This window comes from Gekko japonicus, unplaced genomic scaffold (genome assembly GCF_001447785.1).
Source record: "Gekko japonicus isolate JY-2015 unplaced genomic scaffold, Gekko_japonicus_V1.1 scaffold443, whole genome shotgun sequence".
Taxonomy (NCBI): domain Eukaryota; kingdom Metazoa; phylum Chordata; class Lepidosauria; order Squamata; family Gekkonidae; genus Gekko; species Gekko japonicus.
Window position 1 is genome coordinate 717620 of NW_015172565.1, and position 19427 is coordinate 737046.

The window sequence follows — 19427 nt, forward strand, 5'->3', positions numbered from 1 at the left end:
CCCAGGGGCTGTCATTCCACTCTGTGGTCTCTCATTCCAGTCCCTGAACACTCCTGTTACATCCAGGGGCTGTCATTCCACTCTGGGGCCTGTCATTCCAGTTCCTGAACTCCTGTTACACCCTGGGGCTGTCATTCCACTCCATGGTCTCTCATTCCAGTCCCTGAACACTGCTGCTACACCCTGCGGCTGTCATTCCAGACACCAGGAAGAACTCTACTCAGATCACTCCTGTGATCTAAAGCTTGCTGGGTGACCCCTGGTGAGTCCTCTCACAGACACACCTACCTCACAAGGCTGTTGTGTGGCTAAAACAGGGGAAAACCTGAGCTTTTCCGCAGAGCGGACGGGAGGAGTGACCGGAGACTGGTGCCCTCACCCCCATAGCCCAGGGCGCGTCGGGCAACCAGCTGCCTTTCGGGCAGAGGACAGAGCCAGAAGAGCCCGCACCAGAGAGCACTTCTGGCCCTGTTGCAGGAGCTGCCGCCTGGCTCGGGCAGCAGGCTGAGAGAGGGATATGGAGGGAGGAGTGGCGAGCAACTCGCCCTAAAGGCATGGTGGTGGCAGTGGCGGTGGCTGCCGCAGCGGCACAAAAACCACCGGCGGTGCCTTCCAGCCAGCAGCAGACAGTTGCAAGCCTTCACCCCTGTGCGCCGCTCAGGGTGTGCAATGAGGAGGGTGCAGAGGACAATGGCATTACAGTGTGCAGCTCCAGGGGGAAGCTCGAGCCTCTTGCCCCATCCAGCGGCCCCCGTAAATGGGAAAGGGCAAGCAGGCAGGCCGGGAAGGGCGGGGGAGCCTTCCCCGGGGTGCCGCGCCTTCGCACAGGCTGGAGAACCCAAGGAGAAGGCGGAGCACAGAGGAGAGTGCTGCTGGGAGCAGGGGGTGGGGCTTGGTCGTGTGCCTGCCCCCTTGGCTCCTCACTCCCGGAGCGCCGCTCCTCTGTGGTCCGGCTCCAACTGACCCCTGGAAATAACCAATGATACTGAAATCAGTTTTAAAACTGCAGGAGGGAAAGGTGAAGACTGAGGGAAAGGGGAGATAGATAAAGGTAGGTTGTAGGAAGGAGAGATGGAATCAGGAAATGGGGAAAGGCTATAAGGACTTTCAGGGAAGGAAAACAAGAAATAGTGGGAGAAGGGAGCATCTCATTTCCCCCTCCTCCATTCTTTCTTCCTTCCCTTCCCCTGCAAGCCTCTTCTTAGGAAAAACTGGGGCTGAGTTGCACAGTGCCAGCTGGGCCAGGCCCAATAGCGTGGTGAAGAACCCATAAGGACTTCCAGGGGACACCTCACTTTCCCATATATCACCTTCCCCACAATAGCTCATCTTTTCCTCCTCCTGGCAGCCCCCATATCCTCACCTTTCCCTGTTTCTTCCTCTCCTTCCCACCCACCAACTTTTTAATTGCCACTCACCTTCAGCTATATTTATCATTTACTTAATTTATACCCTACCCTTCTACACAATGAAGACTCATAGAAGCTTACATCATTCTCCTCTTCTCCATTTTATCTTCACAGCAACCTTGTGAGGTAAGTGAGGCTGACCATGTGTGACTAATACAAGGTCTCCCAGTAAGCTTCTACAGCAGAATGGGGATTCAAACCTTATTCTCCCAGATCTTAGTCTGAAACTCTAACCACTACACCACACTGGCTTCCGTGGGACGACTGCTGTTGAATAGTGGCAAGTAGCTGGCCCTGGGCGATTCATGACAGGTGACAGAAGCTGCTTCATGGTTGCTGCCAGGGCTGTTCTCAGTGAGTCTTCCCTCAAAGGTCAAAACCGACCTAAAAAGGGCCCTGCCCCTCCCCGCCTTTTACTGACAGAAATCAAGGCTTGAAGGCTAGCAGTATGGTTGTGGTTGGCTAGCAAACCCCATAGCAGCCACTGAGATCTCCTTATTTAAAAATACAGGCATTGCTGCTATTATTTGGGGGGTGAGGGCAATTTGTTTTAAGATTTCAGATTTGTTCACAAACCTAGGGCTGTTCTCAGGTTTGTAGAAAGATTTGTCTTGTCTGTTCATGGCCCCAGTCTCTAGATTTGGATATCCACAGACGGGCCCATGTTAAGAATTAAACATATTGATAGCGGTTCTTGAACTTGCAAGACATCATTTATTTTCATGTTTGTAGCCATGAAGACTAAGGCTGCAATCACACACGCTAAATAATCCACTTTCAATGCACTTTCCAATTGGATTCTGCCAGTTCACATAGTAAAATCCAGTTGGAAAGTGGATTGAAAGTAGATTATTTAGTGTGTGTGATTGCAGCCTAACAAGACTTTTTTAACATGAATGTGGAAATTTGAAGGTCATATTCCATATCTCATCATCATGAGATGTGAGAAAGTGTGAAAGCCAAGAGCATATTGATGAAGCATAAGTCAAAAGACAAGCTGCCCCCAAGTGTAACAAGGTTCATTTTCAACTAGGGTTATCAACCTCCAGGTGAGACTTGCAGTTCTCCTGGAAGTACAACTGATGTCCTGATCAGTTTCCCTAAAGGCAGCCTCTAGGGGAAGTCCTCACTGAGCTCTTTACCCTCCTCAAACTCCACCCTCCCCAGGCACTGTTCCCAAATCTCAGGAGTTTCCCAAGTTGGAATTCACAACCCTATCCCCGACCTATTAGACCTTTCAGCATTATTATAATATACTAGGAATAAGGCCCATTGTGGAAATAAATACGAGATCTAGAAACAGGCTCTGAGAGAGTGCCAAGGCCTTGGGCACTCAGCATCAATGTGCTGTGGAGACACCTCAGCAGGGTATAATGACACAGAGTCCACCATTTTCTGCAGAGGAACTGATCTCTGCTACCTGAAGAGCAGTTGTAATTTTGAGTGATCTCCAGCCCTCACCTGGAGATTGGCACCAATAGTTCCCAGGATGAAATGGCTGGTTTGGAGAGTGGAGTCCATGGCATTGTACCTGTTTGAGGTTCCACCACTCCTCAAACCCCACCCTCTCCAGGCTCCTCCCCTCAAATCTCCAGGAATTTCCCAACCTGGAATTGGCAACCCTATCTCCTTCCCAGCCAACCATCAATGTACCATTAGCTGCCCCTCTAACTTCAGCCTTCCATCTCCTCCCCCTTTTCGCAGCCTCTATTTACGAAAAATACAGTCTTTCTCCACAGTGGGGACCAAAGCAGCTCACATCATACTCCTCTCCCCCTTTTGATCTGCACAACAAGCCTGTGAGGTAGATTAGGCTGAAAGTCTGTGAGTGGTCTGAAATCACCCAATCAGCTTCCACAGCAAGAACCTGGGTCTGGCAGATCCTGCTCTGAAGCGCTAACTGCTACGTCACACTGGCTGTCATAGGGGGGGCCACCACAGCAGAATATAATGACACAGAGTCCACCATTTTCTCCAGGGGAACTGATCTCTGCCATCTGGAGAGCAGTTGTAACCAACCTCCAGGTGGAGCCTGAAGATCACCAGGTATTACAACTGAACTCCAGACAACAGACCTACCTCCTGGAGAAAATAACCGCTTTGGAAGGTGAGCTGTATGGCATTCTGTTCAGCTGAGGCCTCTCCCCTCCCCAAACCCTGGCTTCCATGGACTCTTCCAGAAAATATCCAGGAATCTCCCTACCTGAAGCGGGCAATACTAGACTCAGGACTGGCCCCAATGAGTTCCTCACAAAGGCCTGCAAGGGTTTCCTTCCTTCGTCTGAATCAAGCTTGGTTGCCTACCGTGGCAAAACAGCAGAAAATATCCAGGAATCTCCCTACCTGAATCGGGCAATACTAGACTCAGGACTGGCCCCAATGAGTTCCTCACAAAGGCCTGCAAGGGTTTCCTTCCTTCGTCTGAATCAAGCTTGGTTGCCTACCGTGGCAAAACAGGCTCCAGTTTACCACTCAGCTGTTCGCCTCCCACCCTCATCCCGTGCGCATATCTCACTCCTTAAATTTGCTACCATGACTCACTGAATTGTCACTGCCTTTTTAGAGGGACGGTGAGACCCCTCTGGCCAAATCTCTGTATTTGGAGATGGAATCCCTGATCTTTGGGGGATCCCTGGAAACATGGCAACCCAAGGGTCTGGCCTTTCCTTGCTTCCCTGGGCTTTGTTGTTGTTGTTCAGTCGCACAGTCGAGTCCGACTCTTTGCGACCCCATGGACCAGATCACACCAGACCTTCCAGTCGTCCGCTGTCCTCTGAAGTTTGCTCAACTTCATGAGCACTTCTGGCCCCGTTTTTATTATATACGTACTATTGTTTTTATTGTCCAAATTTTTAAACTTGTTGTTAGCCGCCCTGAGCCATTGGGTAGGGCGGGATAAAAATCTCAAAAATAATAAATAAATAAATAAATAAATAAATGTTTGTTGCATCTATCACACTGTCCAACCATCTCATCCTTTGCCATCCCCGTCTTCTTTGACCTTCAATCTTTCCCAGCATCAGGGTCTTATCCAGTTAGTGCTCCCTTCTCATTTGGTGGTCAAAGTATTTGAGCTTCAGTTTCATTATCTGGCCTTCCAGGGAACAGTCAGGGTTGATTTATTTTAGGATTGACTGATTTGATCTTCTTGCAGTCCAAGGGACTCTCAAGAGTCTTCCCCAGCACCATAGTTCAAAAGAATCTATTCTTCGGCGCTCGGCCTTCCTTATAGTCCAACTCTCGCAGCCATACATGACTACTGGGAATACCATTGCTTGGACCATGCGTATTTTTGTTGGCAGGGTGATGTCTCTACTTTTTATCATGCTGTTTAGGTTCACAATCGCTTTCCTCCCAAGGAGCAGGCGTCTTTTAATTTCATGGCTGCAGTCACAGTCTGCGGTGATCTGGGATCCCAGGAACGTGAAGTCTGTCACTACTTCCACAGCTTCCCCTTCTATTTGCCAAGGAGTGATGGGGCCGGATGCCATGATCTTAGTTTTTTTGATGTTGAGCTTCAAGCCCACTTTTGCGCTCTCCTCTTTTACCCTGAGCAAGAGGCTCTTTAGGTCCTCTTCACTTTCTGCCATTAGAGTGGTATCGTCTGCATATCTGAGGTTGTTGATCTTTTCCCCAGCAATCTTAATTCCCGCTTGTGATTCATCCAGGCCAGCATTTCGCATGATGTACTCTGCATATATATTAAATAAGCAAGGCGACAATATACATCCTTGTCGTACTCCTTTTCCTATGCTGAACCAATCAGTTGTTCCATATCCGGTTCTAACTGTCGCTTCTTGGCCCTTATACAGGTTTCTCAAGAGACATGTGAGGTGGTCTGGTACTCCCATCTCTTTAAGGACCTGCCATAGTTTGTTGTGATCCACACAGTCAAAAGCTTTAGCATAGTCAATGAAGCAGAAGTAGATATTTTTCTGGTACTCTCTTGCTTTCTCCATAATCCAGCGAATGTTGGCAATTTGATCTCTAGTTCCTCTACCTCTTCGAAACCCAGCTTGTACTTCTGGTAGTTCTCTATCCACGTACTGTTGAAGCCTAGCTTGTAGGATCTTGAGCATGACCTTGCTAGCGTGTGATATGAGTGCAATTGTGCGATAGTTTGAACATTCCTTCAGGGCGAGATGTTCATCCTGGCGCTCAAGGTGGGTTAGCTTCCTTTTTCGGTGGGACTGTTTGACACACGATCCACGTCTGTCTCTGGCCTCGGCTGCGTCCTTCAGGCTCCGCCGCGCCTGCATTCGACGTCATCGTGCACCTCCGGTCTCCACCTCCACCGACGACAGCCACACGATGTTCTGCTGCTGGCCACCAGGGATCGCTCCTCTGGCCCTGCCGCTGCTGCCGCCGCGTTGCCACGCCATCTCCACTGCCAGTACTCTGCTGCAGCCGATGTCTTGCCGCCGTCGCTGTCACCATTGCTGGTGCCTTCACCACACACCACCTTCTAAGGGTAGGTACCCATTTGTCTACTCGCATTTGTGTTTTTTTTACTTGCTTTCGAGCCACTGGGTGGGCGGGAGCTGGGACTAGGGTCGGGAGCTCACCCCGATCGCGGTGGTTCTCAAACAGCCATAGTGGCTGCTCGAGTGTTGTTGTTAAGGCAGGCGTTTTACCACCTGCGTCACCGCTCCCGACTTGTTTGTTGTGATCCACACAGTCAAAGGCTTTAGCATAGTCATTGAAGCAGAAGTAGATGTTTTTCTGGTACTCTCTTGCTTTCTCCATAATCCAGCGAATGTTGGCAATTTGATCTCTAGTTCCTCTACCTCTTTGAAACCCAGCTTGTACTTCTGGCAGTTCTCTATCCACGTACTGTTGAAGCCTAGCTTGTAGGATCTTGAGCATGACCTTGTTAGCATGTGATATGAGTGCAATTTTGCGATAGTCTGAACATTACTTGGCATTGCCATTCTTTGGGATTGGAATGTATACTGACCTTTTCCAATCCTGTGGCCAATGTTGCATTTTCCAAATTTGCTGGCAAATTGAGTGCAGCACTTTAACAGCATCATCTTTTAAGATTTTGAATAGCTCAGCTGGGATACAATCACCTCCACTAGCTTTGTTGTTAGTAATGCTTTCTAAGGCCCAGTCAAGGACATCGATGTCTTTCTTGTATAGTTCTTCTGTGTATTCTTGCCATCTTTTCCTAATCTCTTCTGCTTCTGTTAGGTTCCTACCGTTTTTGTCCTTTATCATGGCCAGCTTTCCATGGAACGCTCCCTTGATTTCTCCAATTTTCTTGAAGAGATCTCTAGTCCTTCCCATTCTATTGTTTTCCTCTATTACTTTGCACTGTTCATTCAGGAAGGCCTCCTTATCTCTCCTTGCTGTTCTCTGGAAATCTGCATTCAGTTGGGTAAATCTTTCCTTTTCGCCTTTGCCTTTCGCTTTCCTTCTTTCCTCTGCTATTTGTAAAGCCTCATCAGAAAGCCACTTTGCTTTCTTGCATTTCTTTTTCTTTGAGATGGTGGTGATTGCTGCCTCCTGTACAATGTCACGAACCTCCGTCCATAGTTCTTCAGGCACTCTATCTATCAAATCCAGACCCTTGAATCTATTCTTCACCTCTACTGTATATTCATCAGGGATGCGATCTAGGTCAAACCTGAATGGCCTCGTGGTTTTCCCAATTTTCTTCAGTTTAAGTCTGAATTTTGCAATGAGTAGCTCATGATCTGAACCACAGTCAGCACCAGGTCTTGTTTTTACTGACTGGATAGAGCTTCTCCATCTTTGACTGCAAATTATATAGTCAATCTGATTTCGGTGTTGCCCATCCGGTGATGTCCATGTGTAGAGTCGCCTCTTAGGTTGTTGGAAAAGGGTGTTCGCTATGACCAGTGTGTTCTCTCAAGGTCCCTCTTTTCTCGCACTTTTTGGTGCAGCTCGGAAGTGTAGGCCAGCAGATGAGGAAGGCCCCTCTCTGGAACTACAGCTCAATTAAGCCTTCTGGGGGAACATTTTAAACACAGAGACAGCAGCCATCTCACAGATACAGATAACTGCCATTTCGTTACACCTACCAACAGCTACTGAGGGGGAAAGTTAGTCTCAGACAGGAGGCAACTGTCTTCGTCAAGAGAGAAAGCCGTCTGCCAAGAAATTCTGAGAGGGCCCAGAGGCTGAAGGAGTGGGCGGGGAAGAGGAGCAAATTCAGCACCCAGCCAATGGCACGCGAATACTCTTGAGTGGTGGCTGGGCAGGACTCAGGCAACGCAGCCAGTGGCTAGGGACACGTTCTGATTGACAGATCATTCAGCCAACTCATTTTGGCGACGCATAGAATGTTGCCACCCCATCTGGCTTTTATTAATACGGAAGGATGAACCAGTTAGGTTATTCAATATATCATGATAGCAGAATTACTCTGTCTGCTACTTTGGATCCAGTCACAATATCTTGTGGGACCAGGTGATCTGAAGGACAGCCAGTTCCCACATCAGCTAGCTAGCCAATTAAGATCAGCAACTCAAGTCCTATTCTCTGTGCCCCCACCTTCTTAAGTAAGTCCACATAGATGGTTATCTTTTAGGCTCCTTTTTATTTGCCCTAGCTATTTGTTAGTATTGTTTGTTAATATGGTGCTGAAGAATCTCAGTGAAAATTTTTTAAGGGTAGAAGCTGTTTTATATTCCTGTTGTATACATTCTTTTTCAGACATTATTTTTAAAACAGACAGGGTGTTTTGCCAGAAGGTGTCAGCATGGGACCATACCAGGGAAAAAGACAAGCATTTATATAGCAATGTTTGCAGAATTTTAAGATTCAACATGACATCCCAAATAAAATGCAGTTTCCCTACAGCAGTCATTGTCTTTGTAGACTGAAAACTTGATCTCTTCATATGGATATTTGTAAGAAACAAGGCTCCCATTTTTACATATCATTCTCATTACACTCTTGTTTCACTTTATAGTAGGTATTCTTAATTGCCCTGTTTTAAATTCTCAAAGTATCTTCATAGTTTGATTATAAATTAACAATTCGGGCAGGAGAGAGCAAAATAAACAATTGGGAAATCTCTCCTTCCAAATCTCTTCCTCTAGAATACTCTAAGCCATTATTTATTATTGTTGCTGTTATTAACTTCATTTATAGTTCACCTATGGTGAGAACTATTCAGCCAATTAATGAGCTAGTTACAAAGTATAATAAAATATTTGAATCTAACAGCAAAGGACTAGGCAGATTACAGGTATGAGAAAGAGTACGCAGTCAATCAGTGGAGTACAAAATCTGATAAAATAATTCAGTCCTATGGCACAATTTTTTTAAAGAGGTGCTTTTTAATGTATTAAATTATATTTATAGACTTAACCTGAGGAGAGAGAGTAACGTAATGGTTGGAGTGTTAAACTAAGACCACAGAGACCTGGGTTAAAATCTCCATTCAGAACTCTAACAAATCAGCTGTCTTTTCTCCTTCAAAAAGGCAAGAATGAGATAGCCATTACTGATTAACAAACAGCAGAGGCTGATGGATTAAATCCTCTCTTCCTTCCTTGCACAGCCCCAAGGCAACTTGAGGCCACGCAAGCCTGCAATTTGCATTTTATGAATGACTCAGATGTATCCTCTTTACCTCTACCGTTTGCTAATCCCTTTCCCTTTGTTTTTTTGGATCTGTCTAAACCAGTGTGCATTGTAAAATTGAGATCATCCCCCAACAACACATTACCTTCCTTAAAATTATTCAGTTTCTTTAGCGTATTTTTGACAAATTGAACCTGATTCGTATTTGGTGCATACATTGATCCCAAAGTAGTCAAAATATCATTCACTTCCCCTTTTATATAAACATACCTGCCCGACTGATCTGTCATTACTTCTTTGCTAATAAAATGAACAGTTTTTGCTATTAGAATTGCGGTGCCTCTGGATTTTGATGACCCCGGTGAAATATATTGTTTATCATACCATGATGTTGCTAATATCTGAGCTGATTTTTTTCTCAAGTGAGTCTCTTGTAAGAAGACAATTTCTGGCTTAGTTTTTAAAATCTGTGTCGTTATTCTCTTGCGTTTAATTTTGTTAGTCATTCCCCTCACATTCCAAGACATTACTTTATACATTCTTAATTCAAGTTTATAACAACGCCAAAATTAAACTCAAGGCTTTTGTACCAACTGTTAAAGTTTCACTGTTAGCTCTTTCTTAAATGTTAAACTATTCTCTTAACTCTCTAACCTTTCTAATCTCTATAAACTGTATCTGCTCTTAACCTTCTTAAATTCACAATATTGTTTCTCCCTTGTGGGCTTTCCTTCCCTAGCCCTTTTACTATTCTAACAGGCTTTCCTAGTTCCTTTCTTTACTTGGAGCAACTTCTTTACTCGAGCCCCTTCCCCTCTCCGCCTGTTTTTTTTCCCAGAAGAATCATTTATTTTTAATAAGATTGTATATAATATTATGCATCTTATAATTTGCTTTATCTAAACCAAAGCGTATGGCTATAACTACTATATCTATATATATATACTTTTAGCATTCCCTACTCTAAGCATTACTGTTTTGTTGACAGGAATTCTCACTGGTATTTTGCTGGCTTTTATGGGCATTAAAGTCATAGTCTCCTTTTTGCAGATTTTTTAGCTGTTTCTGGTGTTGGAGCAAGTTTTAAGATTTGTAGGAGTCTTTATGCGCTGTCTTCATCATTTGCATGGTAGAGTTTGCCTTGGTGTTTCACTGTTATTTTCCCTGGTGTGCTCCATCTATACAAGATCTTCTCTTCTCTTAGCTTTGGAGTAACTGCTTTAAGGTTTTGGCGAATTTGCAGAGTTTCTGATGGTAAATCTGGAAAAACAGAAATCTGCTGCTCATTGTATTTCAAGTGTCCTTTTTCTCTTGCAATATTTTGGCCCCGGTCACAGAGGCCGGATATCGTGGGGGGAGGCGTGGCTAACTGCCCCGGCGCAGTTTGATCCGCGATTACACAATGAGACGCACCGGCGGCACACCACGGGTCCTTCCCTTGTCGTCGGCGGGTAAACGAGGGACCGGAGGGGAATGCCACGCACCGGAGCGATCACACCACCGGCATCTGGAGGCAGCCCGTGGCAAAAGTTTACTAGTACCTTGGAGGTACTAGTTTTTTAACACGCATTGTCGGCGGTAAGCCACGGGTGTGCTCCACTTCCCAGATGTTGGGATGTGATTGCGCCCGGATAATCCGCCCACCATCCGTGCCTCTCCCGCGGCAATTTTGCAGTGTGACCGGGGCCTTTGTATTGTGCTTTTGACTCTCAAATCGGCAAAAGCAACTAAAATGTCTCTTGGGAATTTCCTGTTTGAATTATTGAACGTTCCAATTCTATGTGCCTTCAGTAAGATCGGGTAGACTCCATCTTCACATTGCAGGATCTCAGTTAGCCACATGCTCATGGATTTCAGTAAGAATGGGGTTACATCTTTGTCCTCTTGAAATCCCCTAAATTTAAGGTTTTGTCTTCTGGCCGATGCCTCTAAGATTAAAATTCTTTCTTGCATATTGTCGGTCTTTTTGCAGTTGTTGATTTTCTGTTTGTAACGTCTGTCCCAGTGTCAGGGCTGTTTCCGGATTATTTTTTGTCTCGTCCAGTGTTTTTTCTATTTGTTCAATTTGTTCTACCAGCGGTTGCAATATTTCGTTAAACTGTGCATTAAGGTTTCCTAGTATAGATTGTTCAGTCTTTTGCAGTGCCAATTTCAAAGCTGCCTGCAAAGTTATAACAGTAACCGGTTCATCGCCTTGGTCTTTCTTCATTGCGTTGTGTTCCGATGCCATTTTGGATTATGAGCGCGTTAGGCTGCTTCGTCTGTGTTGGCGAAGTTAAAGCTTGTAGGAAGTTTTTATGGTACCTTTTGCTGCCTTCTTTGTTCGCCCAGACTTTCGCATGTCCTGTAAAGTCTTTTTTTCTGTGTTTTATCGCTTTGGTTGAGAGAGGGAGGATCAGGTCTGGAATGAGTGGATTAGGCGTCTGCCATCTTCCATGCCAACGCCACACCCCAGCCCTTGCTAATCAAGTTTATTGGGACCTCAATTTATCAGCCTAACTTCTCAGAGGTTTTGTGAGGATAAAATGGAGGAGGGAGTGTGGGATAAAAATGTGACAGACAGAATCTTTCCAATATTCAGAATCCTTACTTTGCTCTTTATTTTCACTCTTAGTACATTTTTATCTCACCCTTCCTCCAAAGAGCTGAGGAAAACATATATGGTTACCCCTTCTATTTTTATTCCTATATAAATATTTGAGGTAGATTAGGCAAACTATTGGGTGATTTGAACCCCAGTTTTCCAATAAACAGTCCAACACTGTAAGTAAGCAGAAAATTAAGGGCACAACTGTTTATTTTTTGCGGTTATTAAAGATAGACTTTGCTTCTAACAATGAAGGTAACCTCCTGTTCTTCCTTCAGTATCTAAAAATTATCTTGTATAATGTAAATTTATTTCAGTGCTACCAATTAATGATTTGATTAAAACAAGATGGTAATCAAGGAAATATATATTAACAGGTTGCCACACCACTGAGGGAGATTATAAAACACTTTGCAGTACAAATTACTAATAATGCATTGCTTTGAGCTGTACCCTCAAAGTGCCATCTCAGAACAAACTTTTTGTATTATTTACCAATATGTTCTATCTTCTTTCTGATAACTTCATATTGATGTGGCCAGCGTACTAGGTGCAGGTGTCCTGCAGGAGACAACCCATACAGATCACGAGGTTCACGAAGCCGTGGCACCCATCTTCCTGAGTCATATTCCAATAAAATCTGTGTGGTCCGTGGTAAAATGTGATCACAAAAGGAATCTGTGGCATAAAGGGACAAAAATAGCCATTGATCTCTTGTGTTCATGAGTTTGTTGGTAGTCCAGTTACCTTTATTGGCATGTATCGTGAGTTTGTTAAACTACACAGCTAATTTATCTGATACAACTGAAAATAATCATGTCATCTATTATCCTTTCTGGTTCGTTTGCAAAATTGTTACAAACATGGCACATAATTCGGACATACAGAATTAGTGCCTAATATGCCAGAGAAATATTTATATCAATACGTTGTTGAAGGCTTTCACGGCAGGAGTTCATTAGTTTCCAGGAGGTTTCCTGTCCTGAAAAACACAAAAGTCTCTACATCTGACAACAGCACTTCAGATAAGATTAGAATTTCAAAAGCCAATCCACATACAAAGGAACCTCCTAAGGAAACAGGAAACCTCTTCAGGAAACAATTCATATACAAAAGAATTTCCTCAGGAAAGCTCCTCCATTAGCATGTTCATAGCCTAGGGAACTCCTACAATGACTCAGCCCTACCCCACCTTCTGGAGTAGATATAAATTACCTGCCTACCATTTTCTTCTCACCTTGACACAGAGAATACTCCATATTTCTGTGTTATACCTCTGAGGATGCCAGTCACAGTTACTGGCGAAACATCAGGTTCTACAATGCCAAGACCACGGCCACACAACCCGGAAAATATACAGCAACTAATATTTATATCAGCCTGAATTGCCACAAAGTTATGTTAACAAAGCAAACGCAGAATTAGCTTTCAAAAAGCTTGATTTTTGACAGAATTAATCTTTCATTTCTATAAGCTCTTTTAAGGCATTTCAGACAAGCATTTGTCAGCTTTACATCTACAAATTTTCTGCAGATTAATTCTGCCCACCCCAAACCCAATGTCAGTCAGACGTATGAACAAAGGGACTTTAACCCTAATGTGTATACTGATATCATGCAACAGAAAGGAAGTCCCCCCTATTGGTTTTGATGGCATGATATCCTCATGTATGATGCGGAACGTAACTTTTTGGGGATGTAAACCAGTTTGTGTGGCAGAAGGTACCATGCAGAACAGAAAACTGTCTTTGGCGTGTTCTGGCTACATGTAAATCAAATCCATTTTTAGACTTCCCTATATGCATTTCAATTCACTATTATGACAAGAAACAAAAATATTTAGACCTGTAAAAAATGTGCACTGTTCAAGCTCTTCTGTTAAACATGGGCCAAAGGGATCCTCATCCTGAAATAAAAGCAAAAACAAAATAGAAAGTAATGTCACATGCACTGCTTGTAAACTGAAAGTAAAGACAATGGAATCAAATACAAACATCATGGAACAATAATAGTGACCAGTGTTCCCTCTAAGCTGAATTAGTGTGAGCTAGCTCACAGTTTTTTAGTCTCCGGCTCACACATTTTTGTCTTAGCTCAGGAAGGATGGCTTCAGAGCAAATTATTATAGGTAAGTTAGATAAATTGCTAATTGCATTTAATAGAGTATACCAGAAGTATTGGAAGGTAATTCAAGCAGAGCTTGTTGTCTATCTTACATACCAGACCAATAAGCCATAATGTGACAGAGGACAACTGAAATCTGTATACAGATCTCAAAATTTCTATTGCATTTTTTCCGCAAGAGTAAATGTAACTATGCTAACTGCATACCACACAATACTCATTGGCAAATACATTATACACAAATGTTTATATTGATAGAGTGGCAGCAGTTACACATTGGTCTATCTAGCTCAACAGTGTCTTCTGTAACAGAAACAGAGAAAGGCCATAGCCATGGTAGGACCTCCTATCTGATACCATTTAGCTAGAGATGCCATTAGGGTGTATGATCATATTTATTCTCCCCCCACTTCTCTGAACAATGAGAAGTTTCAGGGCCAATGCTTAACTGGGTTGGTTCCCTTTGAAGAAAATGTTTTGGTAGTATCTGCTTTATTTACAAACATATAACTACAGCACAGGTGGAGGCAAAGAGGCACTCCTACAGGGTAACAATCTATTACCGTCATAACATCCCCAGAAATTGACCTGCATCCCATGGTATTTCAGCCAATGCACAATAGGGACTGTTCACTAGTCTCTTTAGTTGTGTCTACTTGAAAGTTTTGCTCCAGTTTGGCATCCTATTTTGGAACATCAACATGATACTTTCACTTTCTGGTTTTCCCTGCTTTCTTAAAACTGATTTGATACAATCTTTTTGTGAAAAATTAAAATCAAAACACCCTTGCTACTGGTAGCTTGAGCTACCGGAACCAAGTCATGTACGGACTTTCCCCCTCTCTTTCCTCATCTTGCTCTCTTTCTCCATCCCTACCCTTTCTTGGCTTTTATCCAGACACCTTTGCTTTGAACCCAGTTCCCCATGTCCTCATTGTCCCCCTCTTGCTCTTCCTTTCCTCAGTTCTCCAGCCCTTCATCTCTCCTCCTCTTACCCCCTCCTGAGCCCAACTGTTCTTTCTCTTGCACCTACAGTTCTCCTCCCCTACATCTCCTAATGCTTCTTTCTTGGAGACACTGCACACACATCCACAAGCAGGCTCCATTTAGACTACAAGTGGTAGCCTAATCCAACTTAATGGACCTGCTTCCACTAGGCATTGTTTACTTGTTAGTTGAGTCCCTCAGTCTGTTTGATTTGTATTCCCGATTCATGTGATTAGCTTTTAGTATATTTCCTAATCTTAGTGCATTTTACTGCACTGCCTTTGGCTCAGTCTTCCTTTCTCACTTTTTCTTTCAATTTACCTATGTTCAGTAGAGATCAAATACTATTCAACATTGTCTTCTCCTTCTCTCCCTCCCCCCCATATTTTAACCAGAAATATTGCCCCCAAGATTTCACCTGTTTATATAAATGCTACAAGATCTCTGGAGCAAGGATTTGGGACCTCCACAGGAATGCTGTTAACACATGTATACCCCGAGATAGGTTTTCCTGGGTTAAGACAGTTTCTGTGGCTGCCGTGTGTCCCTAGAGGGCTTTTAAAAAATCTGAAATTGTTAAATTACAATCATTTGCAGCCTTAATTTTTTTAAAGGTACTCCTCTATCCATTTGTCATATCTCTGCAATGAAAAGGGCTAGAGGGTGTTTTTTTTAGAAAGGAAAGCTGAGAACTAGCAAATCATGGCACTAGACTCTTATAGCAACCTAACAATTACTGATTATTTTAGAAGCTGGAAAAAACTTCTGGTGATGAGAGGGAAAATGGTGACTGTGTGGGGCTAATGCAAAGAAAGTCCGGGGGAAATTGCTGCAAGGATGCTCTGCTACACATAAAACTATCACTACGTGGAAGCAGAATTTGTCTTTTCTAGAATCTAAAGTGCTATTTCTTCTCAAACTGCCATTTCTTCACACACAGAAACACATCTGCCCTTTCTCTTCATTTGGGAAGGTGCAGTAGCCTCCTCCAAGCCCTGTGCTTACACTGAAAGCCCACAGAGGCTTTTATTAACACCTTTGGCTCCCAGAGCCATGCCACTTTACACTAAGCCTTTGGGAGAGAACCATTCACTGTAAATTCAGAACAATGTTTTGTCACTTGTTGTTGTTGTTCAGTTGCAGTCGAGTCCGACTCTTCGCGACCCCATGGACCAGATCACGCCAGGCTACTTAGGGTCTAGTTGAACTTTAGGTGGATTAAGTGATGGATTGCATTCATACTTAAAAAGAAAACACTAATTTCTTTACAGAGTGTAATACGCTGGACAAAGTTGAAATGTTCCCATTGTTTAACATCTTCTGTCAATAAAGATACCTCACAACTGTCTAATTTCCAAGCTGCTTTCACAGCACACAAATCTAGGAAACTTGTTCAAACTACACCAGAGTCATTAGAGGTCTTTGGAAGGTCCAACAAGGGTTATTTATGGTTTCCTGCAAACTTCATTTCTAGAATATCCATGAATGGACTGAGGCATTAAAATAGCTCTGGAGCAAACTGAGCCCAGCAGTCCCTCTGATACTCTCCCTGGGGGCTGCTTGGCTCAGCATCTTCATGGCTGCCAGTGGCCATCCAGGGCAGCAACCCACTAGGAATGTTCCTGGTAAGTAATATAAAGGGGCTGACTGCCCCTGGAAATATGTAGAAAAATAAGCCAAATACAATAAAATAAATCTCTACCCAAAGAACTTCTTTCTCAAATTGTGATTTGTCAGCAGTCTGGTAATAGGTCTGTCTTCAACAAACTGTGGAAGCTTTCGTTCTTCTTTACAGAGTCCTTTAATCTAGCTACAAATATTCTAAAAAGTGTCTATGGAACACGTTTTAGCAAACAAATAATTAATGACTTCCTGCTTTTTTGTTCTTAGAACAGGGGTGGGCAGAAGTCTACTAGTGGGGCACTTAGTACTTGCTGGTTGCTGGGATTTAAGTTAACATACTACTATAGAGGTTTTTTTCAAAAGATATGAACATCTATTGTTTTTCAAGAGTAAATGACAAAGACAGGGAGTGCAGAAGAAGGAACTGGATCTCAAATCAATCTTCAGTCACAGGCCTCTCAAGGAGCAATGCTAAACAGATCTGAGTAGTAAATTCAATTTTATTCAACAGGGGTTACTCTTAGGAAAGTGTTTTTAGGACTGCAGCATCTGAGTCTGAAATGAGGCTTATTTGTTATTGCATACAAAGAGAAATATTAACATGAATAGGAGGGTCTGGAAGAAGGAGGGAGAAGTAGAAACAAAATCCATGTTATAGAAAACATATTTTTCATAGAGAGAACAATGTCGAAAAATGCAGAACAAACAAACCGAAGAACAATCATCACTGGTTAATTCTTCTACTTGCTGCTTGTCCTTATTTGAAACTTCGGACATAATCTCTTGAAACCAGGCCCTTTACTTTTCCTCCACAGACTGTGAAAACATGAAGATCAATAATGTGGACATTATATGTGTCATCTTAATCGACAACTCTATTCACACACACAGAAAATTGAAGTAGTATCAGCAGTAGCTTGGAAACAGATGCCTCATGAGGTGGCAGTGGTGGGAGCTTGTCCCAGGTCTTGTGGCCCCCTAGGGATGGTAAGCAGCTACACAAACATGGACGATTTGGAGCCAGTCAAAAGAGCACTTTTGGAACACAATCTGGCCCCACTTACAGGACAAGCAACTCTGAGTTTAAAAACAAAGGTTCTTTTCTTTCCAGGTTTGTAAAAAAGGCAGGGGAAGGTAGGGAATTCAGGTATAAAAAATAACCAGATGAAGCATAGGAGTTTGTGGTTGGGGAAATATTCCAACCAAGGCAAAAAAGGGGAGGCATTCATGTGGTGAGGTGGTGTTATTGACCAGACAAGTGGCATTCTGACAGCCATTCCAAATTAGATCATTATTAGGACAAATCTAACAGAGGACAACCTTGCTCTGAGAAATGCTAATATGACAGGTTTTGTATGTGGTTAAAGGCAGACTGATTAATCACTGATTGATCTTAATTAACAATCTAATGACCAGATAATGGGCAAGGCCTATTTTACTCAAGTAGTTATTAAATTAGGGAGGGTCCAATTTATTAAAACATTAATATGTTGCCTTTCCCACCACCAATGACCGCTGAAAACAGCTACTCCTATACTGGTTTTCTGTCCTGGTAAAATATGCCAAGAGGAACTGGCTGCTAAACCCAATAATTCTGTAATGGTGAACAAATCCACCGCATGCAGAACAGAGTGCCAGCAAAGCTATTGCAGCGCCAACGCTCTGTAGACATTTAATTATATACATATGCCCACCAAATCCATGTGTAATACCATCTGTAAAATAATTTAATCCTATTTTCTCTAATACCAGCATTTACACTAAAATTGATCATATTCTTAAGTATCTTACACTGTTTGACCTCAGGGACATCAGCAGTTTATTCAATTTTCTCATGTTTCCTTATGCATCTCAGGTGGTATAGTTTATTGAACGTTGCAACATTATTGAAAATGGAACATTCTTTGACCCACATTTCCCTTTAACCAGATCATAAATCAATATTGAATGGACACCTCTTAAAGTCTAGTAATAAGGTAAACTGATGTCTTTGCCAAACACCAAAATTACCAGTTTCCTTAGCTGCCTTAAACTGAGAATTAGCTATAACTGGTTACAATGGCGATATCATGAGAGCTATTTTCACACTAGGTTTGTCCCAAAACAATTAAGTCGATACCTATCCAGTTAAGGGGACGGTATCCTCTAGTACTTTTGACAACTGCACCCAACCGTTAAGAAAGTAATCCAAACCCTACATCCCAAGGCAACCTCAAGCAGCCTCTAGGCTTCATGGGAAACGGAGAGCTGAACTGTGACAGAATGTCCTCCTCTCCTCAGTAGAGAGGTTAGTTCCCACTACCACACAGGTGTTCCCACGGCCTCCATAAAGTGGACTTTTATCACGTACAAGTCAGACGCCTCTCACCTTTGTATTTTAAGAGAATTCGGATTCCCTGGTATCGGGGGTGGGTGGGAGGAAAAATCCCTAATCCCACATGGCTAAAACTCGGCCCCGCCCTTGGCTAAAAGCCCCGCAGCCAAACAAAACCGCGGCGCAGCCAGGGCGTGGCCTGGGCAGCCTCTCCTGCCCGTGATGGCGGCTGGAGAAGGTTCCACTGGGGGGAAGACGGAGAAAAGACGTTGCCTGAGCAACCGCGCGCTCGGCAGTTCTCCTGTGGAATTCTCGCTGCTTCCCCGTTCCCGCCATTCCGCGCCCCTCCCCTCGCGGGCGGGGGCCGGGACTAGGCAGATAAAGGTTCATTCTGCAGTTTGGTCGCCTCTTTGCTGCCGTTCTAAATGCGCCCTCAGTTTTTGAAAACGGATCACGTTTCTTGAGACAAGGAGGTCTTTCTAAGTCTGACTGAAGCAATATTAGGGTTTCTCCGCCCTGGTTTCCCTGCTTTTTGTAACATTTGGAATACTGTGTACAGTCCTGGTCACCACACCATAAAAAGGATACTATAGCTTTGGGAAAAGTGCAGAAAAGGGCAACTAGAATGATAAAAGGGTTGGAACACTTTTCATATGAGGAAAGGTTAAAGCGCTTAGGGCTCTTTAGCTTGGAGAAACGAGGGGTGACATGATCGAGGTTTATAAGTTTATGCATGGGATAGAGCAGGTAGAGAAAGAGGTACTTTTCTCCCTTTCTCACAATAAAAGAACTCGTGGGCACTCAGTTGAATTGCTGAGCAGTCATAA

General features: G+C 43.6%; 1 protein-coding gene across 1 annotated transcript in view; it reads right to left on the reverse strand.

The window, feature by feature from the left end:
- Positions 1-14245, reverse strand: part of AGBL3 (ATP/GTP binding protein-like 3) — a 29198-nt gene extending 14953 nt beyond the window's left edge. The window contains 3 exon segments of the mRNA XM_015421290.1: positions 12049-12231; positions 13398-13458; positions 14240-14245. Of these exon segments, the coding sequence (XP_015276776.1) occupies positions 12049-12231; positions 13398-13458; positions 14240-14245 (250 nt within the window).
- Between the last annotated feature and the right edge of the window lie 5182 nt (positions 14246-19427).